The 26,025-nt window shown below is 53.6% G+C and overlaps 2 protein-coding genes across 2 annotated transcripts; both read left to right on the top strand.

Annotated features, from left to right (window-relative positions):
• Positions 1–272: 272 nt before the first annotated feature.
• On the top strand, positions 273–18,407 carry VTN (vitronectin). Its single transcript, XM_081172391.1, has 8 exons — positions 273–433; positions 4,545–4,664; positions 5,705–6,007; positions 6,720–6,859; positions 14,796–14,952; positions 16,590–16,742; positions 17,561–17,851; positions 18,229–18,407. Exons 1-8 carry the CDS (start codon positions 373–375, stop codon positions 18,342–18,344), a joined length of 1,341 nt encoding a protein of 446 aa, XP_081028517.1. The 5' UTR covers positions 273–372; the 3' UTR covers positions 18,345–18,407.
• A 4,162-nt stretch (positions 18,408–22,569) lies between these two features.
• SEBOX (SEBOX homeobox) lies at positions 22,570–24,463 on the top strand. The gene is made up of 2 exons (XM_081171481.1): positions 22,570–22,702; positions 22,830–24,463. The coding sequence occupies exons 1-2, from the start codon at positions 22,603–22,605 to the stop codon at positions 23,402–23,404; spliced, it is 675 nt and encodes a 224-aa protein (XP_081027607.1). The 5' UTR covers positions 22,570–22,602; the 3' UTR covers positions 23,405–24,463.
• The last annotated feature ends 1,562 nt before the right edge of the window (positions 24,464–26,025 follow it).

Genomic DNA, 26,025 nt, shown 5'->3' with positions numbered 1-26,025 from the left:
CCCAGGATTCTTGGGGGGGGGAGAGCCGTGGCTCCTTTAAAGGGGTATTGCAGCTCTTTAAACATCTGGTGTGAACATGTGTCCATACTCAGAGTGCGTCTTTGCACGTCTTGCCCTCGAAGGCTGAAAGGGTGGAGGAGGGCAGGCTTAGCCGTGGAGCCGTCCAGTCGCCGACCCCCGTGACTTTGGAGGGAAAGTTGGTGACAAAGGGAAAGAGATAGTTGGAGGAGGAAGAGGAGGAGGCTGGTGACCCCAGTGACCTTGCGTGTTCCCTTTGAAGCAGGGAGGCTGGGCTGAGCAAACAGGATCCCTGGCACAACCCCCGGGGTCCCATCAGAGGAGGACGGCCACCCGCCTGCCCAGCCACTCGCCATGAAGCTCCTCAGCCTGGTCTTGCTGCTGGGCTGCCTGTGGGGGAGCTTTGCTGCCGAGGGTGAGTACCATAACCCCCCCAATAACTCCCCCCCCCATTTGAGCTCTTGACTGGGGAATCCCAAGAGAACTTGCAACCAGCCTAGGTGCGTCTCCATGATAAAACTGTTCAGAGTGGGAGGGAGCGTTAGCTTTTGGAACTCCCCGCCACAAGGGGCTGCCAAGTCCATCTGCTGGGGAAGCTTTGGAAGTGGGGTGCCTTCCAACAGAGTTTTACTCAGAGTTGTTGAGGTCAGTGGCTCTATCTGAGTCACGTTCATTTAATGTTCAGGGTTTCTACTCTGAGTAAAACTTCTTTGAGTGCCCCCCCTATGGGTTTCAGGGACAATTTGTGCGCACGCACACACGGATGATACTGGGAACAATCAGAATGAGAAAGAACAAAAGAAAAAACAGAAAGATTGATTAAATTCCTCCTGTTAGGCAATAATGTGGTTTTCGGGGGGGCAGGGGCAGGTTGAATTGCATTGGGAAATGTCAAAATTGCATCAAAAAGTTTCCTGAATATGGTCCCTGGGACTCGCCACAGCCCTCACCAGCCCTGCCCTGCCCCCCCCCCCCGCGTGAGGGTCTTTGCCCAGCTGGGAATCTGTCCTTGAACCCTGATCCTGCCTCTTAGTTTCCCTGGATGGGGGATAAGGGAGGAGGGGTGTTTGTGTAGAAACCAGCCTACAGCACAGAGCCTGTGTTGCGCCACCCACTTTCACTGAGGACCCCTCCCACCACGTCACGTGGCCCCTGGAAAGTTAAGTAGAAGGGACTGCAGCCCTCAGGCCTGAAAAAGATTCTCCTCCCTGTCCTTGCCTTAGGAAGCAATCTAATTTTGCAATTTTATTTCACGTGCGCTTAGCAAACATTCAGATTGCTTGATATCTGCTTGCAATTCACATCTGTTTGTTGCCAGAAGTGAATGGAGAATTTCCCCTTAAAGCGCAGGAGGGATGGTGGATTTCGGCCCCACTTCTCTGCCATTAAAGGAATAGAGAAAGGGAGAGGGTCTACATTGCAGGGGGTGGACTAGATGACTCTGGGTGTCCCTCTACAATTCTGTGATTCTATCCTTGATACCGCGGCCCCCGTGGTGTCACTTTCTCACTCAATACCAGATGACTCTTCCAAACCCTTCCATCCACCGGATGAATCTTGCTTTGGTTTTAATCTACAGCAAATCTTGCCCACGGCTTGCAAGCCAAGTGGAGGCCCCGATCTCTGTGCGAGTCTCCCAGGCTCCAAAAGCAGCTCGCCAACCAGCCCAGAAAGCAAGAGATGGAGTCGGTTCCCTCTCCCTTCTCCCCAGAGCAAGCCTGAATTGGCACATATTAACCAAAGAGCCTAGGACTTGCCGATCAGAAGGTCGGCGGTTCGAATCCCCACAACGGGGTGAGCTCCCGTTATTCAGTCCCAGCTCCTGCCCACCTAGCAGTTCGAAAGCACATCAAAGTGCAAGTAGATAAATAGGTACCGCTCCGGCGGGAAGGTAAACGGCGTTTCCGTGCACTGCTCTGGTTCGCCAGGCTTAGTCATGCTGGCCACATGACCCAGAAGCTGTATGCCGGCTCCCTCGGCCAATAAAGCGAGATGAGCGCCGCAACCCCAGAGTCGGCCACAACTGGACATAACGGTCAGGGGTCCCTTTACCTTTTTAAGTTAGTGGCCATCCCTGCTTCCTGTGTCAGGGAGTTCCGCCGTTTAACTCTGGGCCATGTGATGAAGGGCCTTCTTTCCACTTCTTTCCAAGGCTGCTTCCCTGACCCCGTTCTGCCTCCCCACTCTCATTAATTTTGGACCTTGGTTCCTTTGGTAACATTTCTCATTTCTGTCAAGATTAAATTCTGAGAATCTTGAAGCAGCTTACATCCCCACCCCCTATAGATGGCATGTACTGAGTTTATTAGGGACGCTGGTGGCGCTGTGGGTTAAACCACAGAGCCTAGGACTTGCCGATCACAAGCTCAGCGGTTCGAATCCCTGCGATGGGGTGAGCTCCCGTTGCTCGGTCCCTGCTCCTGCCAATGTAGCAGTTCGAAAGAACATCAAAATGCAACTAGATAAATAGGTACCGCTCCGGCAGGAAGGTAAACGGTGTTTCCGTGCGCTGCTCTGGTTCGCTAGAAGCGGCTTAGTCATGCTGGCCACATGACCCGGAAGCTGTACTCTGGCTCCTCCTGCCGCAACCCCAGAGTTGTGGACCTAATGGTCAGGGGTACCTTTACCTTTACCTTTACCTTTACCTTTACCTTTACCTTTACCTAATTCATGCAGTGCCTATCCTGTGCAAATGGCAGTCGCAGTGGAGTTGCTGTGTGGTGCCCCCTGGTGCCAGCCCTGACTGGGGACAAACAGACCACCTGCCTTGGTCTCTGGAAAGTAAGAACCTAGGAAAAGCTTGCAGGATCAGGTCAGGGCCACTGGATCCAGCATCCTGTACTCACAGGGGCCACCCACAGCGGCGTAGCGTGAGTTGTCAGCACCCGGGGCAACGCAAGTAATTTGCGCCCCCTAACCCGGGGCAAGGCAAGTAATTTGCGCCCCCCCAACCCCTAACCTGCGAGTTGCCGCTGGCGCTGCCACGCAAACAACGCTGCTTGCCCGGAGGAGGATGGAGGCAGAAGCAGCCGCCGCCTGTGGCTGGGCCGAGGGGATGGCGGCGGCGGCAGGGTGCAGAGGCTGCCCGTGCCCGGCCAGGCGTCGGTGGCGGCGTCGGCGCTGCTGCAGCGGCTGCTCCTCCTGCGAGCAGTGAGCGGAGCGCAGCCACAGCATCGGCGGGGGGCGCGCGCGCTAGGGCGCAAGGCTGGCGGTGGCGGCGGGGAGCCCGGCGGAGGAAGGAACTTGTCCCTTCCCTCTGGACTCGCGCCCCCCCCAGATGTTGCGCCCGGTGCGGTCGGCACCCCTGGCACCCCCCACGCTACGCCACTGGCCACCCAAGACACCCATAGGAAACCCACAAGCAGGATTCAAGCCCAAGAGCAACTCTCCCCTCCTGCGGTTTCCAGAAATTGTGGAGGCAGAGCAGACCCATCATAGCCAGGAGCCATCCATAGCGTTCTCCAGGAATGTGTCCAATCCTCTTTTCATAGAATCAGAGGATTGTAGAGTTAGAAGGGACCCCATAGGGTCATCTAGTCCAACCCCCTGCTGCAATGCAGGAATCTCAGCTAAAGCATCCCTGACAGAGGGCCACCCAACCTCTGCTCAAAAACCTCCAAGGAAGGAGAGCCCACCACCTTCAGAGGGAGTCCACCCCACCGCCCAATGGCTCTTACCCTCAGGACACTTTAAACCCATCCAGGTTGGTGTCCATTACTGCTTCTGGTGGGAGGGAGTTCCATAGGTCCCCCCCCCCCCAGTTTTATTTATTTATTAAAGTTCTTATGTTACATCGGTAAACATTATCATATTACATCACAAGGCTTATTATACTGCAATTTCCAGCACGTATACAAAGTTTATATACTTAAAGGAAAACAAAGCAAAAGGACAAAAAACTATTCCAAAATCATATATATACCAACACTTTGGACTTCCTGTCTATCCCGTTGTATATTCCTTTTTTTACAAATGAATGTACTCTTATTATTGTATATTTCTTTCCATTTTATCTAATACATTCCTATATCAATATGTACCTGGGAGGGAGTTCCATAGTTTAACTCCTAACTCTTCCCATTACTCCTTGCTGTTTTGCTGGTTCTCTTTCTTTCTTTTTAAAAATTTTTTAATTAACAATTTCAACATAACAAAATATCAAAACATCTCATATTCATTATTTTCCCCCTTCCCCCCCACCTCCCCCTCAAACCCCCCTCCCTCCCCCTCAAGACTTCCCTCAGCTCCTCTCTCTGATTTCTCAACTCATATTGTTCTCTGCATACTGTAAAATTGTATAAATCCTTATATTATCTATATACTATGTTAACAATCAATAAATTTGTATATTCAAAACCTGCCAAAAGTTCCCATTCTCCTTTGAAGTCACAGTTGTCCTTCTCTCGCCATTTGTGTGTCATTTTAGCCAGTTCTGCATAGTTCACCCATTTCTCTTGCTGCTGTTCTTTTGTGGGGGTTTCCTCCTCCTTCCATCCTTGTTGATGGTTCCCTTTCCCCCTGCCCAGAGACCTGCGAGGGGCGCTGCAATGACGGCTTCAACAAGGAGAGGAAATGCCAGTGTGACGATCTCTGCATGTACTACCAGAGCTGCTGCAGTGACTACTGGACTGCCTGCAAATCCAAAGGTATCGTCAGCAGCACAGGGGCATGGGACACCTGCTCTGCATGCAGAAGGCCCCAAATTCAGCCCCTGGCTCCATCTCCAGCTCGGAGAGCTCTTCCCAAAATCCTGGAGAGCTTCTGCCAAACAGTGGAGACAACACTCATCTAGAAGGACCACGGGTCAGACTTGGAATAATAATAATAATAATAATAATAATAATAATAATAATAATAATAATAATAATAATTTATTTATTATTTATACCCCGCCCATCTGGCTCGCCTTCCCCAGCCACTCTGAGCAGCTTCCAAAAAAATATTAAAATACTGTGATACATCAAACATTAAAAGCTTCCCTAAACAGGGCTGACTTCAGATGTCTTCTAAAAGTCTGGTAGTTGTTGTTCTCTTTGACATCTGGTGGGAGGGCGTTCCACAGGGAGGGCGCCACTACCAAGAAGGCCCTCTGCCTGGTTCCCTGTAACTTGGCTTCTCGCAGTGAAGAAGGCCCTCGGTGCTGGACCTCCAGGCTGAACGATGGAGGCGGAGACACTCCTTCAGGTATACTGGGCCGAGGGCTTTAAAGGTCAGCACCAACACTTTGAATTGTGCTCAGAAACGTACTGTGAGCCAGTGTAGGTCTTTCAAGACCGGTGTTATATGGTCTTGGCGGCCGCTCCCAGTCACCAGTCTGGCTGCCGCGTTCTGGATTAGTTGTAGTTTCCGGGTCACCTTCAAAGGTAGCCCCACATAGAGCGCATTGCAGAAGTCCAAGCGGGAGATAACCGCTGCTGGGAATTGTAGCTTCACGAGGCATAAGCTACGGTTCCCAGGATTCCCCGAGGGGAAGCTATGCACTTTAAATGAGCAAGCGCCCCTTGTAACAAAAGCACATTTGCACAGAAGACAGGAGATTGTGGGAAGGGAAGTTTGTTAAGGGTGCTGGGAAATGTTTTGCAAGGGGTGAACTATAGTTCCCGGGATCTTCTGAGAGGAAGTAATGGAGAGTGCCCTCCCCCATCCATTTGCCAACGTTCACCTGGCGTCTCTCCTTTTCCCCCAGTGACCCGCGGAGACGTTTTCACGCAGCCGGAAGATGACTACCAGGATTACTACGACCTCCCCAACGCCACGACCCCCGAGCCCACGCCCACCAGCAGAGCCCCCGAGTCAACCACGTGGTTTGAGTACGATGATGTGTGGCCGGGGGAGGTGGACGGGGGTGTGGCCGAGCCCACCAAGGAAGCCCCCTTGCCCCCCGAGACAGAGGCCCCGACCGATGCCCCAGAAGAAGAGGAGGCCTGCAGCGGGGCTCCTTTTGACGCCTTCACCAGCCTGAAGAACGGCTCCATCTACGCTTTCCGGGGTACAGTCTGGGTCAGGGGGGCGGGGAGCTGACCCCAGCACCCACAATCCAGACGTGGCTCTGAGGGGCCCGGAGACCTGCAGGGGGGCATGACTCCCCAGGCTCCGCTGCTCCCCAGGCGTTTGGATCTCGCAGGAGCCCAAGGTGCAAACGGAGCCATTTATCTTTTATTTTTATAATTAGCTGACTTTATTGCAAGGAGCACAACAATTATACACAGGCACATAAATCATTGCCGCACAATCCAGCAATAAAAGAGGGAAAACACGGGGGAAACTGAGTTCCAAAGTGCAGAACAAGGTACACCTTTAAAGGAGAGGTTTTTTATTTAAATTTCAAAAGACCATTTATTTTTTAGATAGCAAATAATAATAATAATAATAATAATAATAATAATAATAATAATAATAAATAATTTGATTTTTTATACCCCACCCATCTGGCTGGGTGACCCCAAATTATGTGTACAAGTGTGATCTTTTAAAACATGCAGATCATTACATTAAAACATCACAGCACCATCCATTTCCTTAAAAACAGTGACTTCCCCAAAGCCCGTAGGAACAAGGAGGTCTCCACATGCCGGTAGGAGAACAGCAAGGAGGGAGCCTGTCTGGCTTCTCCAGGGAGGGAGTTCCAAAGTTAGGGATTCTGGGAACAAATGTTCACCTTCCTCTGCCTGTCTCTTCCTCTCCCTCCCGCCCTTGTCCAGGAAAGTATTTCTATGAGCTGGACGAGAAGAGCGTGAGGCCGGGGTACCCCAAGCTCATCAAGGAAGTGTGGGGCATTGAGGGGCCCATCGATGCCGCCTTCACCCGCGTCAACTGCGAGGGCAAGACCTACATCTTCCAGGTGAGAGGCTCACACACCCCAGTTCCCCTCCTGGTCCCCTGCCCAGCCTTTGCCAAACCTGGCGCCTTGCAGACGTTTCAAACTACAACTCCCACCATCCTCCCTTCCCATAAGGGTGTTTCTATATCACAGTTTTGGTTTTTTTATGTTGCGCAGATATTACATTATGACCTTTGGGTTGCGTATTAATACTTATATCTTATTGAGATTATTAAGGTAAAGGTAAAGGGACCCCTGACCATTAGGTCCAGCCGTGGCCGACTCGGGGGTTGCGGCGCTCATCTCACTTTATTGGCCAAAGGAGCCGGCATACAGTTTCCAGGTCATGTGGCCAGTATGACTAAGCTGCTTCTGGAGAACCAGAGCAGCGCACGGAAACGCCGTTTACCTTCCTGCCAGAGCGGTGCTGTCAGGGGTTTAGGAGCAGAGGCACGGGCAAGGGAGGAAACAGAGAGCGAAGGGGAGGAGGCAGAGGAAAGGATGAGTGATGACGACTACCCGAGATCTCCCAGTCTTTCCAGTGAATCAGAGGATTCACAGAAAGGAGCACCAGTGGCCAGGGCAAGGGGGGAGTCTAGGGGGGCACCCCAGGAAGATAGAGCCAGAGGAGACTCAGGGGGGAGCAGCTGGAAATCGGGACCAGCGTCACCGCCAGGAAGCAGGGAAGAGGAAGGGAGCCAGGGGGGAAGCGCTGGCAGCTCACCACAGGAGGGAGGGCATGAGTCAGGAGTGGCCACACCTCCATCGGGGAGCGAAGAAACGGTTAAGAGGAAAGTGGAAGGTTGGGCGCGCGCGCCAAGTTCAAATGCAGAGGAAGGCGGCGCAGTAAGCAGCCCCGAAAGGGAACCAGGTCCTAAAGCCCGGCGCAAGGAGGCAGGAGGGTCCGGGTCAGCGTCAGAAGAATCCCGGAAGGAAGAAGCCCCAGGGGGTAGAGGGACCCAGAGGAGGACAGTCAGGCGGAAAAGGTGGAGCAAGGCTAGGATATTAAGTTGGTGCGCACGGGGCGGAGACTCAGACGGAGCTTCGCCGATCTAGCTACTAGACGTAGAGTTGCGGACAGCAGCGTGAGAATGGAAACTGTAATTCAATAAAGACTTTTACTTAAGGACTGCTGGCTAGCGTGATCCTCTGTGAGCTAGGATCTTCAAGCAGCTCTGACAGTAAGCTCCGTCACACCATTGTGGGCATCTACAGCCTCGAGGAGGGGAGAGAAACAGGTGCCTACTAGCGAGCTCACGAACGGCAGACGACATGACGGCTGAGCAGCAGATAGAGGACCTCAGAAAAGCAGTGGCACAACTGAACGCCGAGGTTCTAGCATCCAGGAAGAGAGAGGAGGAGGCAGCTGCCGCCTGCAGGGATCTCCAGGTCAGGTTAGACGTGCTGGCAAAGCAGACACCCCGGCAGGAGGGAATTGGGTTAGCGAGACGGACAGGCGGGCTGCTCTCTCACTTCGATGGGAACCTGCAACAGTATCCCAACTTTAGAGCAGACGTACTGTGCGCACTGCAACTGCTGCATAAAGACTTTAGAGATGAACAAGAGAGAGTGGGGTTCATCATGTCCCATCTGCATGGGGATGCGAAAGCATGGTTGCGCAATTTATGGAGAGATAAGGATCCGGCGCTCCAGAATGCGGATGCCTTTATTAAAGCGATGGATGGGTGTTTTTTATCAAGTATTGACGTGGATCTTGCACGGAAGGAGGTGCATGGGCTGAGACAAGGAAGGGCCAGCGTCAGACAGTATCATGCCCGCTTTTTCGCCTTGGTCAGCGCCCTGGAATGGGACAGAGATTCGGCTCCTGTAAGAGACCTCTTTTGGGAGGGGCTGCACAACTCGATTAAAGATGAGATAGCCAGGGGGGAGAGACCCCGAACCACCCAGGAGGTCGTTCAGCGGGCACTGGCAGTGGGGGTGAGGCTGGAAGGACGTCCGTGGAGCAAGGACGAAGGGCGTGGAGGGCGCGAACCAGCCGGGGGCCCCTCCTTCCTTCCCAGAGAAGCAGCGCGGGCGCAATCCACGCCTCCGCCAGGAGGAGGAGCCGAACCTATGGAGGTTGGAGGTGCAAGGGCTCAGTCAGCAACCAGAGCCCTAGCACCGACAACAGTGAAAGCGAAGCCTCCTAGAGGGAACAGGAAGTGTTACGTCTGTGAGCAGCCAGGGCATATGCGAAAGAGTGTCCCCAGAGGCCCCACAAGCTCACTGCAGCCTCAGCAATGGTGACTGCAGCAACGCAGCAAGGAGGACCACAGCAGGGAAACGACGATGTCTGGCTGGAGGAAGAGGCACTGGGGCCCAGCCAGACGTGTTAGTGACGCAGTCCCCAGAGATTTTACAGCCAGTGAACCCCCTCCCGCCCAAACCAGTAGTGAGGCTCACAGCATCTCTCCAGCTGCCCAATGGAATCACCATGGACGTGCCAATCACCATCGACTCAGGCAGCAATGCAGACTTTATAGGGCAGGACTTTGTCGACAGGCACGCTGTGCAGTTGCTGCCGGCCACACTGCCCCTGCAGGTTGTCACTGTGGATGGCAGGGAGCTGCTCGGGGGGCAAGTGGTGAAGCAGACGCCACCAATGGTGATGCGACTTGGGAATCACAGAGAAATCATCAGCTTCAACGTCACTCAACTATCTGACACGCCCATTGTATTGGGCATGAGTTGGCTGGACAAGCACAGCCCAACGATGGCTTGGTACCAGAGGCAGCTGGTCTTCGGCTCTTCCTTTTGTGCTGAACACTGCATCGTGCCCAGGCAGGAAGGAGAGGAAGAGGAGTCACAGCTGCTGCTAGGCACGCTGCAAGCGATTCCCCACAAGTACGCAGAATTTTTGGAAGTTTTCTGCGAGAAGGAGGCGGACAGGCTACCCCCTCACAGACCATATGACTGCAAAATTGACCTGCTGCCGGGGGCGGCGCTGCCTAAAGGGAAGCTGTATTCCATGTCGGAGGACGAGCTGCAGGAACTCAAAGACTTCATCGATCATAATTTGGAGCGCGGTTTCATCCGAGAGTCCAAGGCAGCGGGGGGCAGTCCTGTATTCTTTGTTAAGAAGCGAGACACGCCCCAAAAAAGACTCGTGGTGGATTACAGGATTTTGAACAGTGTGACCAAGCCGTCGGACTTCCCCATGCCCCGAATCGACGACCTCCTGGCGAAGGTGCGGAAGGGAAAAGTGTTCACCAAGTTGGACCTGCGGGGGGCGTACAACCTCATTCGCATGCGGGAGGGTGATGAGTGGAAGACAGCCATGTTCACGCCACTGGGTACCTACGAATACAGAGTTATGCCTTTTGGACTGCAAAATGGCTCCCACGTTTTTCAAGCATTTATGCATCACGTGTTGGCGGGACTTCTCTACAAGACGTGCGTCTGTTTCTTAGATGACATCCTGATCTTTTCGGAGTCGCAGCAGGAGCATGACAAGCACGTCAAGGAAGTGCTGAGCAGGCTAAAGCAACATAGGCTCTACGCCAAGCTGGAGAAGTGCCAATTTGACGTGCCGGAGGTGGATTTTCTGGGCTACAAGCTGTCTGACAAGGGGCTCGCCATGGACAGCGCCAAGGTTCGAGCAGTGTTGGATTGGAAGAGCCCGCGCAACCGGAAGGAGGTCCAACGGTTTGTCGGCTTTGCGAACTTCTATCGCAAGTTTATCAAGGGCTTCGCGATGCAGACGGCGGCCATCACTGACACGCTTAGCTCCAAGAAAAAGAAGTTCATCTGGACAGAGCAGGCGGAGCAGTCCTTTCAGGCACTCAAGCGTCTCTTCGCGTCGGAAGAGCAGCTGCTTCATGTCAACCCCAGCAAGCCGATGAGGGTGGAGACAGACGCTTCGGACAGAGCCGTGGGGGCGGTCCTGCTGCAGAAAGACCCGCAGGGGGTGTGGCGACCGGGAGCGTTTTACTCCAGGAAGCTCAGCAAGTCCGAGCAGAACTACACCATCTGGGACAGGGAGTTGCTGGCCATTCATGCAGCGTTCAAGGCGTGGAGGCACTTTCTGGTCGGCGCCAAGCACACGGTGCAGGTTTGCACGGACCACAAGAATCTAGAGCACTGGCGCACGGCACAGTTCCTGAACCAGAGGCAGATACGTTGGGCTGAGTTCTTTGCGAACTTCGACTTCCGAATAGAGTATGTCCCGGGGGACACCAACATCATGGCAGACGCTCTCTCCCGTAAGCCACAGTATCTGGAGGACGCAACACCAGCGGCCGCCATGCACATCTTCGCACCGACAGTGTGGGCGTGCGCCGCGGCGACCGTGGACCTAGAGGCGGTGCGGCGAGCGTTGCAGGGGGACTCCTTCGCACAAACAAAGATGGCAGAGGTGCAAAGGGGCAAAGCAGCGGCCGACGGTTTCCAGCTAAGAGATGGATTGCTCATCCGTAAAGGGGCCATCTACGTGCCGGGAGACGAACTTCGAGCCAAGGTGCTGCAGCAGCTGCACGACGCGCCCACGGCCGGGCACTTTGGCAAGGAGAAGACGGTGGAATTAGTAGCCAGGGATTTCTGGTGGCCTGGAATGAGAGGGGAGGTCGCAGACTACGTGGCGAGGTGTGACACCTGCCAGAGGGCCAAGCCAGTGCACAAACCGCCGGCCGGACTGTTGGAGCCGCTGCAAACTCCGGTCGAACCTTGGGAAAGGGTGGCTCTGGACTTTGTCACGGATCTGCCCAGCTCAAGGGGCAAGACGGCAGTGCTGGTGGTGGTGGACCTGTTCTCCAAGATGGCGCATTTCATTCCGTGTGCTAAGGTGGCCACGGCGGAGCAAACCGCCAAACTGTTCATAGACCACGTGTTCAAGGTTCACGGTCTGCCACGGTCTATTCTGTCCGACCGCGGGCGGCAGTTCATCTCGAACTTCTGGCAGAAGCTGATGGGCTTCCTGAACGTCAAGATCAACCTGGCGTCGGCGAGACACCCGCAGACCAACGGGCAAGCGGAGCGGGTCAATGCCATCATGCAGCAGTACCTGAGATGTTATGCAAATCAACAGCCTGCGACGTGGGTGGATTACCTGCCGCTTGCAGACTTCGCCTACAACAACACGAAGCACGTATCCACGGGGGTCACGCCGTTCTTCGCCAACAACGGGAGGCACCCCAGAACCTTCCCGGGACTGGAAAGAATGGGGGAAGGGGAGCCGCAGACAGCAGATGCATTCGCGTCGGAGCTGCAGGAAGTCCACGATCAGCTGAGGCGCCACCTGGAGCTGGCCAAACACGCATACAAGGTACAAGCGGACAGGCACAGAAGGGTTGGCGAAGAGCTCCACGTGGGAGACTGGGTCTGGTTAGCAGCCCACGCAGTGCCGGCCAGGTCGTTGGCCAAGAAGAAACTAGGGCATAAACAACTGGGGCCCTACCAAGTCGAAGAGCAGGTCAACCCGGTAGCTTTCAGACTGGCACTTCCGGAGGGTTCCAGAATGCATCCGGTATTCCACAGATCGGTGCTCACTCCCTACAAGGCACCGCACAGGTTCCAGGAACCCGGAACGGCGCCGAGTCCGGCCAAAGACAGAACAGGGCACGCGGGAGCGGCACAGAAGGAGCGCATCAACGACGTCACGGAGATTTTGGACTCCAGATGGGGGGAAGAGGGGGTAGAATACTTTCTCGCCAGGGAGGGCACCCCGGCCAGTGCGAACAGCTGGGTGCCGGGCTACGCTTTAGACGAACCTCTGCTCAAAGACGAGTTTCATGCCCTCTTCCCACATAGACCTATGCCAGCAGACTTTTTCGACGACTGGCTTTTCACGCCCACGCTTTCGGCCAGCACGTTCCGGGGGTTCGACTCGGACGAGGAACCAACACGAGACGTCCGTTCCCCGGAGGGGTCACCCTCGGGATCTGTCTCAGAACCCTCGTATTGGTGGGACGATAGGCCAGAGGAGCAGTTCCGCAGAAAGTGGCTGGACTGCTCAGGACGAGCAACGCCGCCAGGAGGAAGTGAGGGAGAGACGGACATGGACATTTTCGGGGATGACCCTGGTTTCGAGCACGGCGGCACAGAGATGGAAGCGGAGGTGACCGTCGTCGACGAGAGCAGGGAGGAAGACCCGGAAGAGTTCCGATGGAGGCCTGCCACGGGAAGCGACCGATATCCGACGTTCGTCCCTTTGCAACAGCAGCCCACAGCTCCAGCACCGGAAGGAGGGGAAGGGGGACTGGGGGGCTTCGAGGGGGGGATGGATGTCAGGGGTTTAGGAGCAGAGGCACGGGCAAGGGAGGAAACAGAGAGCGAAGGGGAGGAGGCAGAGGAAAGGATGAGTGATGACGACTACCCGAGATCTCCCAGTCTTTCCAGTGAATCAGAGGATTCACAGAAAGGAGCACCAGTGGCCAGGGCAAGGGGGGAGTCTAGGGGGGCACCCCAGGAAGATAGAGCCAGAGGAGACTCAGGGGGGAGCAGCTGGAAATCGGGACCAGCGTCACCGCCAGGAAGCAGGGAAGAGGAAGGGAGCCAGGGGGGAAGCGCTGGCAGCTCACCACAGGAGGGAGGGCATGAGTCAGGAGTGGCCACACCTCCATCGGGGAGCGAAGAAACGGTTAAGAGGAAAGTGGAAGGTTGGGCGCGCGCGCCAAGTTCAAATGCAGAGGAAGGCGGCGCAGTAAGCAGCCCCGAAAGGGAACCAGGTCCTAAAGCCCGGCGCAAGGAGGCAGGAGGGTCCGGGTCAGCGTCAGAAGAATCCCGGAAGGAAGAAGCCCCGGGGGGTAGAGGGACCCAGAGGAGGACAGTCAGGCGGAAAAGGTGGAGCAAGGCTAGGATATTAAGTTGGTGCGCACGGGGCGGAGACTCAGACGGAGCTTCGCCGATCTAGCTACTAGACGTAGAGTTGCGGACAGCAGCGTGAGAATGGAAACTGTAATTCAATAAAGACTTTTACTTAAGGACTGCTGGCTAGCGTGATCCTCTGTGAGCTAGGATCTTCAAGCAGCTCTGACAGGTGCCTATTTGTCTACATGCACTTTTGACGTGCTTTCGAACTGCTAGGTTGGCAGGAATTGAGATTATTAGAGCAAATTAAATAGAAAAGAATAGAATTGTATATTATAAACCGCCCTGTGGTCTCCTGAAGAACAGCGGCATATAGATTTAAATAATAATAATTAATAATTGCACAGAAGTGCACATCACAGTACGCAAAAATTCATATCTCAGTAGTGGGGAACTTACAAAAATGTGTTCTATTTGGGGGAAATCGCTTTGCAGAGATGGGCCTCTCAGTCCAAACTCCATGTTAAAAGGTGTAGAGTGGAAGAAAATCACCCTGAAACGCTGAGGACTTTTCATGATGATTTCTCCCCACCACCACCAAAAAAAAAAACTGATTTGGAAATGCAGAGAACTTAATGTGAGCTTGGAAAGTAAGTGGGGCCTCAGCCCTTCCCCTATCAAGCTTTAAACGAGGGATAACCCCAGACAGCTTTTATGCCTCTGGAGGGTCCCAGCTCAGAGAAGGGGGCTTTCAGATTTTTCTGAACTTGGTTGTGGATCAGGCAGGGGCGTCTTGCCCACAGAGGCAAGTGGCGTGGAGCGCCAGGGCGCCAAGTTCTGGAGGGTGCCAGGGAAGAGGCGGAGGCTGGGCACAGCGCAGCGCCTCCTGGCATCAGCTTGCCACCCTCACCCGCCTCACTGAAGCAGCACCGCGCCCGGGGCCGCTGCCTCTTCCCCACCGGAGGAGCCGCCCTCCAGCCGCTGCCTGCCTCCTCCAGCCCCGCAAAGCTGCCGGCAGCGCCATAAAAAGGTCAGCAACTCTGGGAAACGGGGTGTGTGTGTGTGTGTGTGTGTGTGTGTGTGTGTGTGCCAGAGGGATCTTTGCACCACGGCGCTGGATATACGTAAGAAAGCCCTGGGTTCAGGCAGCCCCCCACCTCAGCTGACATGCATCCCTGACCCTCGCCTGCCCATGGCTTCCTCTCTCCTCCAGGGCAGCCAATACTGGCGCTTTGCTGACGGAGTCCTGGAGCCAGATTTCCCCCGTAACATCTCAGACGGGTTCAAGGGCATCCCTGATGACCTGGACGCTGCCTTTGCCCTGCCTGCCCAGAGCTACTTCTCCAGCGAGAGGGTCTACTTCTTCCAAGGTGAGGCTGGGGGTGCGGTCCCTAAACACTAGGGAGTTTATTCTGCCTTTGAAGCGTGCTTAAGACGCATTTCCCCCAACCCCAAAGAATCTTGGGAAGTGTAGTTTAGAGGAAAGGCAACTGAGAGGCGACACAGAACTACATTTCCCAGAATCCTTAACAAACGAGCGTAAGAAATATAAGAAGAGGCTGCTGGATCAGGCCAGTTGGCTATCTAGTCTAACGTCCTGTTCTCACAGTGGCCAGCCAGCTGCCCCCATGGCAAACCCTCGAGCAGGATCTGAGCCGAAGAGCCCTCTTGCCTCCTGGGGTTTCCAGCAACTGCTGTTCAGAACCATGGCTGCCTCCAATGGCAGTGTGGTGTAGTGGTTAAGAGGGGTGGACTCGTAATCTGGGGAACCGGGTTCACTTCCCCGCTCCTCCACCTGCAGCTGCTGGGTGACCTTGGGCCAGTCACACTTCTCTGAAGTCTCTCAGCCCCACTCACCTCACAGAGTGTTTGTTGTGGGGGAGGAAGGGAAAGGAGAATGTGAGCCGCTTTGAGACTCCTTCGGGTAGTGAAAAGGCGGGATATCAAATCCAAACTCAGAGGCAAAGCAGAGCCATCCTGGCTAGGAGCCACTGGAAGCCCTCTCCTCCTCCATGGATTTGCTTAATAATGACTGACATCCGTCTGTCTCGGGAGACAATGGAGAAGTGTGTCTTTGGGGGCGAGGTCAAGCGGCTGGATAGTTGCAGTGCCTGCTGGGACTGTAAAGACTGATACAGGAAAGACATGTTTTGTTGCAGCTGGGGCAAAGGAAAGCGTCCGGTTGTGCTGCTGCAGATGCGCCAAGGAGTTTCTTGTCTCTGGGCTCCTCCCAGCGGTCATTCCTCCTCTGGTCACTGCTGTGGATGCGCAACCTGACTGCCTGTCTCCTCCTCCTCCTCCATGCATTTGTCTACTCCTCTTACAAAGCCATCTAGTCCGTTGGCCATCACCGTCTCCTGTGGGAGGGAGTTCCACAGTTTAACCCACAAGCAGGATTCGAGCATAAGTTCGGTTTCTAGCGAGTATTGCTGCCTCTGAGCCAGGAGGCAAAGTAGGACCCCTTTGTCTCGGAGCCATCAGTATCTTTCCCCTCCATTTGTCCAATACTCCTCTACAGCCATCCACAATGGTGGCCATCGCTGGCTCCTGTTGCAGGGAGTTCCAGAGTTTAACACTGCACAGCACGAAGAAGGACTTTATTTTCTCTGCCCTGAATCTTCTAACATTCAGCTTCGTCCACGAGTTCTAGCGTCAGGAGACAGGGAGAAAAACTCTTCTCCGTCCCCTTTCTCCCGGCTGACATGGCCTAACGCGTCATCTTTTCCTGACCTTCTCTAAACGGAAGAGCCTTTTCTGAACCTTTTCTTGATGCCTTATAAATTTAAGTTTAGAACCGACACCCCCTGCACCGGCATGATGGGAAGTTGGGGCCCCCATTGCAAGACCCATCTCAGGGCTGGCACTCTCCTCCCTGCCATTGAAGAAGAGTTCAGGGAAGATTTGCACCAGGAACAAGGGAGGTTGGCAGTGGGATCCTGGCGCAGCCCTCTGTGAAATCTGTTCTCCCCTGCCTGGTGCTGAATCCCTTCTCCGTCTGCCTCCCCAGGGCGGAAATACTGGTCCTACGACTTCTCCAAGCAGCCGACACGGGAGGACTGTGAGGCCACGTCCCCCTCGCTGGTCTTCGACCACTACGCCGTGCTCAAGGGCGACAGCTGGGAGGATATCTTCCAAGCGCTTTTCGGGGGCTCGCGGCGCAGTGAGTAGGGCAGCAGCGGGAGGGTGTGGGGTGTCCGGGCTGAGCCCCTCTCTCCGCAGGGACCCACAGCTGGGCCACATCCTGCTGAGCTGGCCCAATGTGCTCGCCGGGGGCAAGAGAGGACGGGACTCCTGCCCTGTTCATACATTTGGGGAGGGATGTGGCTCAGTGGCAGAGCACCTGCTTGGCATGCAGAAGGCTCCAGCATCACCAGGTAGGGCTGGGAAGGTCTCCTTGCCTGAAACCCCAGAGAGCTGCTGCCAGTCAGTGTGGAAAACGCTGAGCAAGATGGTCTAGGGCACCTTCCGATTTTAACCAGCGGTTTAGGCCATCCCATGAGGACTGGAATCTTACTATATTCTGTAAGGGAAGGGGCTCAGCTCAGTCAAAAGTCAGAAGAAGACCCCATTTCCTCTGCACACATTCCAGCTTGACAATATCCTCCTTAAACTGGGGTGTGCAGAGCTGGACATGGGAGTCCAGGTGGATCTGATCAAGGCAGAATAGAGCAGTAATATCTCTTCCCTTGATCTGGACGCTAGACTTCTGCAGATGCTGCCTAGGATTGCATGAGCCTTTTCTGCTGCTGCAACACACTGTTGGCTCAGTGCGCAGTTAAACTAGGGAACTTGCTGCCGCAACAAGTCTCCTTTTTTCCAGGCCAAACATATCCATCGGCCTTAACCCTTTCTCGTAAGGCTTGGTTGCCAGTCTCACGATTGACTTGGTCACCCTCCTCTGCCCATGGGGATGGCCTGAGGAAAGCCTGGCCTTGCCTGCTGCCCAGTTCTTCTGACGTCCCCTCTCCCCATTTCCAGGTGGGGCCAGCAGGGCGCGTTTCATCAGCCGCGACTGGAAAGGCGTGCCCAGCGGCCTGGACGCTGTGATGCTCGGCCGGATCTACGTGGCACAGAGCCCCGCCCAGCGCCGCCCAGCAAGGAAGTCATCACGCCGGCACCGCAGGAAGTACCGCCAGCGCCAGCGCTGGGGACGCTGGAATGCATGGGACTGGCAAGGCGAACCCAGCTCAGAGTCCTCGGACCTGGACTGGCTGCTGGGCGGGACCACCCCTTGCCAGCCCTTCCAGAGCGTCTACTTCTTCGTTGGCAGTAAGTACATGGCATGGAGGAAGGGCTGCAGCTGTTGCTGGTGAGGGGGGAAATAGACACAAAAAGAGAACTCCCTGGATGCCAAGATCCAGGTTTGGGGCAAGCACATTTTAGGGAGAGAACCCCAGTCCAGTTTTGAAATTGAAGAATATGCAGCAAGGCAAAGCTTAGAAACACAGGCAGTTAGAACTTTAAAAACTTGTGGGTTCAAAACAGGTGCACATGTGGTCAAAACAGAAGTGATCTGCGCCTGGTGAACTTTGACTCAAATTGCTGCAGAAATCCAGAGAGCTGGATTTAAGGTTGGAGAAGTGAGAAGCCAAATTAACATGATTTCTTCCTCCCTTTCTGTACCTCCCTCCTTCCCTCCCTCTCAGACAAGTACTACCGCCTGAACCTGAACACTCGACGTGTGGATTTCGTCTACCCCAGGTACCCGCGCCCCATCTCCAAGTACTGGCTGGGGTGCCCGTCCGATGAGGATCTTGCCTGAGCCCAGCCAGAAAGCCCTCCACACTGTCGACAGCGGCCAAATAAAGCCCTGAGTTCCAAAGACCGTACCCGCCTGCTTGTTTTTTGGGACTAGCGGCCTGTGGGGAGGCCCAAGTTTGGACAACCTGTTTCACCTGGTAGTTTGGGGACCAAAACAAAGAACGGTGATGCTAAACCGCGTCACAGGGGACACGTGTCATTTGGCAATGACTCAATGTTTATTTAAAACTCCATAGTCAGGATCAGGGGTTGTAACGTGTGGAATTGCATTGTGCAAAAGCAACATTTTGCTCAGGTCCTGGAGATGTGTGATGCATGAGGTGAGGGAACCCAAATCCTCCAGGTCCTTCCAGCCAGCCCTTGAAATTACCACCAGGCCACGCCCTCTCTCCAAGGCCACGCCTCCTCCCAGCCACCCCTCTGTCTGGGCCACGCCCCTTCAGTGCTGGCCACGCCCCTCTTGCTTGCCTGGATGGAGGATCAAGGGTCAGCAGTGTAGAAACTAGACTACTGCTCAAAGAGGGGTGGGGTCCTCCATTACCCTGTCTACTTTTGCCTCTGGCTCCGCCCACCCCTGGCCTATGGCCCTTGGAAGGCTGTCTAAAGGCCAGGGTTGGCCCTCAAACTGGAAAATATTCCCCAGGGTTGGTCCAGCACTAATTTCGGAGCCCAGGGGGGCAAATATTTCTCAGCACCTAAATCTGAAATGACTCTGTTTCAAACATGGGGAATTGGGAATAAGGATGCCTTGTCAGCTTTGGGACCAGCAAGTGGGGGGGAGGGGGGAACCAGTCTCTCTCCAGAGCCTGAGGCTGGTGGAGGGGAGGGGCAGATGTTCTGTCTGCCCCACACAGTCATCAAGAAGCAGGCCAGAAGGTAGCCAAGCCCTTTCGTAGAGTTAGGGTGATCAAGATGATGATAATTTAGGAATGTGGGGGTGTCTGGAAAGCCTTAAGTCCAATGAGGACTGGTTAAAAGAGACCTTTCGCCTGATGAAGAGAGGGTTTTATTGATTTCTACACTTTTCCTCAAGGTGGCAGGCATGGCTCTCCCTCTCTGTTTTATCCATGCAATAACCCATGTGAGGCAGCTGAGGCTGAGAGAGGGAGACCGGCCGCAGGTCACCAATCAGCCACTGACTGGGGGATTTGAAGCCCAATTCTCTCTGGTCCTTGGGGATGTACATTTAAAGCAAACCCCCCCCCATCCAGAGAACTGTAGTTTCCCTCTCACAGCGCTACAACTCCCAGCACCCCAATCTACAGTCCCCAAGATTCGGGGGGGGTGCTTTAAATGCATGGTGCAACCCTAGGCAGCACTCTAACCACTACACCATACTATTGTTGAGCAGGAAGCGGAACAGACTCTTTCACTGTTACTCCAGCAGATGGACTGGAATCATGAGGAATGGTTCCCTGTGAGGAACGATTGAGGGAGTTGAGTATGTTTCACCTGGGCAAGAGGAGACTGAGAGGCATGGGCGTAGCCAGGATTTTTGTTAGGGGGACAGGCCTTTGGGGGGGGGCAGAACCTCAGTTAGCTATGTATTTTTATTGATTTTGGGAGGCAGCTGCCCCTCCCTGGCTGCGCCCATGCTGAGAGGAGAGCTGAGAGCCACCTTCAAATATCTCAAGCGCCATCACATGAAAGAGGGGGCAAGCTTGTGATCTGCTGTTCCAGAAGGGAAGACCAGAGCCAATGGATTCAAGTTGCAGGAAAGGAGAGTACAACTAAACATCAGGAGGGACTTTCTGACAGGAAGAGCTGTTTGACGGTGGAACGGTGGAACGGTCTCCCTTGGGAAGTTGTGGACTCTCCTTCCTTGGATGATTTTTAGCAGAGGTTGGGTGGCCTTCTGCAATGGATGCTTTAGCTGAGAGTCCTGCCTTGCAGGGGGTTGGACTCGATTAATGACCCTTTGTAGGGAGCCCTGACTCTACCCTGACTGTGATTCTATGGCCTCTGAAGTGTCTCTTCCAACTTTAATAGTACATAATATTAAGGGCTTTTTATGGGGCTGGTCAATCAGATATAATGGGAAAATAATAATAATAATAATAATAATAATAATAATAATAATAATAATAATAATAATAATCCCGCCCTCCCCAGCCGAAGCCGGGTTCAGGGCAGCTAACAACAATAAAATAGTGCAACATTCTAAAAACATTTCATTATAAAAATTTATTAAAATCAAATTGATGGCAACCACTGGGCTAGAGTTCTATGAGGATTACAGGAGGGGGTCAGACTGTGCCTTGGCCAAAGGCCTGGTGAAACAGCTCTGTCTTGCAGGCCCTGCGGAAAGATGTCAAGTCCCACAGGGCCCTAGTCTCTTGTGACAGAGCGTTCCACCAGATTGGAGCCGCAGCCGAAAAAGCCTGGCTCTAGTTGACACAGGGTTTAGTCTGCAATCCTATGCACACTTCCTTGGAAGTAAGCGTGGCTTTGCTGTTGAAGCAGACGCTTCTGGGATCACTGCCAGGCATATTCTATGCACACAAACTATGGAGTACTGAACTCAGGTTTAGCTCTCGGAGTAACTGAATGCATGGGGGCCAGAGCTGCACGTTAAGCCCTCATAATAACACCAGAAGAGCCTGCTGGATCAGGCCATTGGCCCACTTAGGCCAGCATCCACTTCTCACAGTGGGCAACGCAATGCAAAACCCACAGGCAGGAACTGAGCACAGGGTCCCTCTGGTATTCAGAAGCATCACTGGACCCGACACTGGAGACAGAGCATAACCATCCTGGCTGGTAGTCATCACTAACCTTCTCCTCCATGAATTTGCCCAATCCTATTTTAAAAACATCCCAGTTGGTGCCAATCACTGCTTCCAGTGGCAGGGAGTTCCGCTGTTTAACTCTGTGCTGTGTGGACTTAGAATCATAGAGTTAGAAGGATCGTCTAGTCCAACCCCCTGCAGTGTAGGAATATGCAGCCATCTCATACGGGGATTGAACCTACAACCTCTAACCAGAGGTTATACAGATGGCACCATACCCCATCAAAACTTGCTAAAATGTATAAAGGCAGGTCACCAACATGTTGGAGATGTAAGAAGGAGATAGGGTCATATTATCTGTGGTGGACCTGTGCAATCATATATGATTTCTGGAATAATATCTACAACGAACTCAAGAAACTATTCAAATTTACCGTCAAAAAAAGACCAGAGATTTTTTTATTAGGAATATTGCCAATAATTTTTTTAAAAAAATATAAGACCGTTGTTCATGTATGCAATCACGGCAGCAAGAATACTCGTGGCGAGAAACTGGAAAAGCGAAACACCACCAACGATAACAGAATGGCAGACACTAATGATAGAATATTTCCAACTAGCAAAACTGACGGGTAAAGTCAGGGGAGCTTTAAATCAGAAAACATATGGAGAATGGAAAATACTTAAGGAATATATAAGATTATATTGTACTAGTGATACCATTTTAGCAGAACTTGAATGATACTTGTGAACAAAAATAAATGAAACAAATGCCTTAGTGGAATATATGAAAAAGGATATAACGCAAAGCTGTGCAACAAAACCATGATAATAGAAATGGTATAATGAGAACGATTGGAAATTTTAAGCAGAAATTTCTATTTGATGAACATGATTTTGTATAAATTTTGGGGTTTTTCTTTTTTCCTTTGTCTTTTCTTTCTTTTCTTTTTCGTCTTTTTAACTTTTTTCTTACTCCTATGTCGTGATGTTTTTTCTTCTGTATTGAATTTTTCTATACTTGCCTTGGTTGTAAATGATCATTTACGTCTGTATTTTAAACCAATAAAGATTTACCATGGGGGAAAAACAAAAAACAGCCTCTGACCAGAGAAGCTATCCTTTCATCTGTCTCCATAAACGTGAGCTTCATGGCAGACTGCGGATTTGAACCTGGTTTCCCAGGTCCTGGTTCTAACCACTACACCACACAGCCTCTCTAAAGACAGGCCTCCCGAGAAGTTGGACTCCAGGAAAGCGCCCCTCTTCGGCTGGACTCCAGGCTGGTCCCTAGAGGCGCTGCCCGAGGCGGGCACTTCAGTACTAAGGACAGATCCCGCGCCCGACGGGCGCTCCCTTCTCTTCCCCCTCCCGTCTCCAGGTGCCCGAACTGCGTTAGGTGTGGGGGGGGGGGCTGGTCCCAGATGTGAGCCCGCCCGAGGGGGGGGGAAATGACGCTGGTCGGTCTCCGAGGGGATAAAAGCTAGACGACCAGCCTGAGCAGCCGCAGGAGCCGCCGCCGCCGCCACGATGGGCAGCAGGGAGCGGGCGCGCGTCCTGCGGGTGCCGCCGCCCTTTCTCTTCCCCGACGGGGCGGCCGGAGAGCGCGGGGAGCAGCCTGGTGGAGGAGGTGGGTTGCGGGACGCTAGGTGCTGGGGGGATGGGGGTGGGACCTGGAGAGGGGGAGGCTAGGAAGAAGCCGCCTCCTCCCTCCCGAGCACTGCCCGCCCCGTCTGCCTTCTTTCGCACCCCCGCAGGTCCCCGGACGGAGGGAGGCGGCGGCGGCCCCAGGAAGAGGAAGCGGACCACCTTCAGTCGGGGCCAGCTGAGCGAGCTGGAGCGCGTCTTCGCCGCCCTGCCCTACCCGGACATCGGGACGCGCGAGCGCCTGGCCGAGCTCACGCAGCTGCCCGAGGCCAAGATCCAGGTGAGCCCCGACGGCTCCTCCGCCTGGGGAGGGCCCCTGCCTCTCAATGCCCCTTCTCTCATCGGCTCCCTCTCCCCCCAGGTCTGGTTCCAGAACCGCCGCGCCCGCAGGATCAAGAGCAGCGCCGCGCCCCGACGGGTTCAGGCTGGCAGCAAGCCCGACGGGCAGCCGGGATTGAGCGCCACGCCGCCGCCCGGCAGCGCCTCTGTCTTCCTAGGCTGGGAGGAGGCGGCGGCGGCGCCCCCTCGGTGGCCGGGGAGCTCCGTCCGAGAAGAGGAAGAGGCCGTGGCGTGGACCGCCCTGTCGGGCCGCTGGGACGCCTTTCCTCCGCCTCGCACCTCCCTGGGGAGCATCTCGGACCTCATCTACAGCGCCGCCCTGGTGGCCAACTTCGGGGACCTCTAGACGCCCGCGTGGGCGCACCGTCGGGGAAGATCTGGCTGGGTGAGAGATGTTTGGAGGCCTGGCTGGTTGGGAGCTGGAAGCGGCAAAAGGGGAAGGCTGGAGCAGCGTCTCTCCTCCTCTGTCAACCATCCTTCCTTTGTGTAACAGGCCCCTTCCTAGGAAGGGGAGAGGGCTGTCTCTGTTGGGAGTCCAATTGTATCTGGGCGCACCCCTCCCCGTTTAAAAATGCACCTGGCCGCATTAATCTGCTGGCTTTTCTCCTCTTCCCCTCAAATCTCTCTTGTAACTCCAATAAAAGAGATGTTTTGTGATGTCCTCACAGCTTAGCCTGATCACTTTCATTTCTGATTTCGGTGGGGGGTGTGTGCTCTCTACCCCACAGGCCTATCCAATATCCTTAAATGCAGAAGCGGGGGGAGCTCAGACCCCACAATCGCTTGATAATGCCACCTAATCTGCCCAGGGGGGGAAAAATACCTTAATCTCCAGGGGGATCCGTGGATGATTGAACGACATCACCTAATCCCAGTGATGGCCCAGGGAAAAGGTCTAGGTTCCCATAGCGCCCCCCCGCCCCCTTCTGGGCCCAGCCAGCTGTAATGGCACATAGCGGCAATATTAATATTGGAGTGTGTGTTTCTGGCGAGGGCTTAGCAGACATCAGAACATTAATCAACGCTTCTGAGGGGCCTCTGACCAGCAGCCGCTGCTTAAAGCCTCCGGGAGCATAAAGGACACAATGGTTTTGAGCAACTGTTATCCAAGGTGGGCGTTGTCATAGAACTGTAGAGTTGGGGGGCACCCAAGGGTCATCTCGTCCAACCCTCTGCAATGCAGAAATCTCAACTAACACATCTATGACAGGCAGCCTCCCAACCTCTGCTTAAAAACCTCCACAGAAATAGAGTCCACAACCGCCTGTTGAACAGCTCTGTCAGAAAGCTTTTTTGTATTCTTAGCTGGACTCTTTCTTGTAACTTGAAGCCATGGGTTCGAGTCCTACCCTCCAGAGAAGGAGAAAACAAGCTTGCTCCATCCTCCATGTGACAGCTCTTGAGATATTTGGCTCTCCCATCTCCTCTCAGTCTCGTCTTCTCCAGGCTAAATATCGCCAACTCCTTCAACCGCTCCTAATCATCTTGGGCACTCTCCTCTGCACACCTTCCAGCTTGTCAAACATCCTGCTTAAATTGTGGTGCCCAGAATTCTTCTATTCTTTCCCATAGCAGCTGTTATTGAAAGTGAGCCTGTTACCTGTTTGGAGGCCCTTTGGATGCAGAGTCTGGCTTGAGAACTTGGCTGGAGAGTAGATTTCAGCTGTTGCAATCACATACAGTGATGCTTGTAGAGAAAGGAAGTGATCATAGGGTTGTAGATATTTCTACAATATATACTCAATATATATTCTCAGGGATGATTCACACCGTGGCTGGCACTTTCTTGATCTCCTGCCCTCGGGCAGAAGATATAGAAGCCTGATTAGTCGCACCAACAGGGTAAAGAACAGCTTCTATCTGGGGGCTGTTAGGCTGCCGAATGAAAAGATAACAACAGGGCAACTGACTTTCGGGTTTGGTGGGTGTGCGTCAGAAAACGAGGGGAATTAAGACTAAGAGAGCTGAGTGGGGGGGGCTTGTGTAATTGTACAAGTGACAATAAAGTATTTCAAATTTCACCTGGCCGTACCTGGTAATGCTGTCTGGGATTGAACTTGGAACCTTCTGCACACAGAGCAGGCAACCAGCCGGTGGCAAGAGGGCGTGTTAATCACCTCCTCATCCCTGACAACCCCCTCGCCCAACTGCAGCACCCCTGGGGAAATCTCAGCATGCTTACTTGAAATCTAACCCTGTCATGATCAAACAGATTTATTTCAGAGATGATATGCTTAAGATGGGAGCACTGAGATCCAAGTACTCACCATCTAAGGCTTTTCTTCATGCACCTCCTCTGCAGGAGGTCCAGAGGGTGGCAACACAAGAGCAGGCCTTTTCTGCAGTGACTCCCCACTTGTGGAATTCTCTCCCCAGGAAGGCTTGCCTGGCACCTTCATTGTACACCTTTAGCTGCCAGGTGAAGACTTCTCTCAGGCCTCTGGCTAATAAAACAATCTGTGGGAGGTTTACTGTTTTGGTTTGTTACTATGCTATGCATTTCTGTGTTTTTATATTGCAAACCGCCTTGTGATCCTCGGATGAAGGGCAGTACAGTGGTACCTCGGGTTACAGACGCTTCAGGTTACAGACGCTTCAGGTTACAGACTCTGCTAACCCAGAAATATTACCTCGGGTTAAGAACTTCGCTTCAGGATGAGAACAGAAATCGTGCTCCGGCGGCAGCAGGAGGCCACATTAGCTAAAGTGGTGCTTCAGGTTAAGAACAGTTTCAGGTTAAGAAGAGACCTCCAGAATGAATTAAGTTCTTAACCCGAGGTACCACTGTATAGAAATTTAACAAAACAAACAAACAAACAAGAAGTGTCTGTTGGTTCTGACCAAAGGGGTCCCATTTAGCCCAGCATCCTGTTTTCACAGTGGCCAATTATGGGATGCCCTCAAGCAAGATGGTGTTCAGAAGCATTACTGCCTCTGAAGATCACAGCCATCATGAGAGCCTCCTCT

The sequence above is a fragment of the Podarcis bocagei genome, assembly GCF_964188305.1.
Source record: "Podarcis bocagei genome assembly, chromosome: 15".
NCBI lineage: Eukaryota > Metazoa > Chordata > Lepidosauria > Squamata > Lacertidae > Podarcis > Podarcis bocagei.
The sequence above is the reverse complement of the archived record's forward strand: the minus strand, read 5'-3'. Positions and strand labels throughout refer to the sequence as shown.

Excerpts from the sequence above, each read along its gene's own strand:
- VTN (XM_081172391.1), top strand. The coding sequence starts at position 373 with ATGAAGCTCCTCAGCCTGGTCTTGCTGCTGGGCTGCCTGTGGGGGAGC. Across the intron at positions 6,008-6,719 it reads CTCCATCTACGCTTTCCGGG|GAAAGTATTTCTATGAGCTG; the intron begins GTACAGTCTGGG and ends GCCCTTGTCCAG. Across the intron at positions 16,743-17,560 it reads TTTCGGGGGCTCGCGGCGCA|GTGGGGCCAGCAGGGCGCGT; the intron begins GTGAGTAGGGCA and ends CCCCATTTCCAG.
- SEBOX (XM_081171481.1), top strand. The coding sequence starts at position 22,603 with ATGGGCAGCAGGGAGCGGGCGCGCGTCCTGCGGGTGCCGCCGCCCTTT. Across the intron at positions 22,703-22,829 it reads GGAGCAGCCTGGTGGAGGAG|GTCCCCGGACGGAGGGAGGC; the intron begins GTGGGTTGCGGG and ends GCACCCCCGCAG.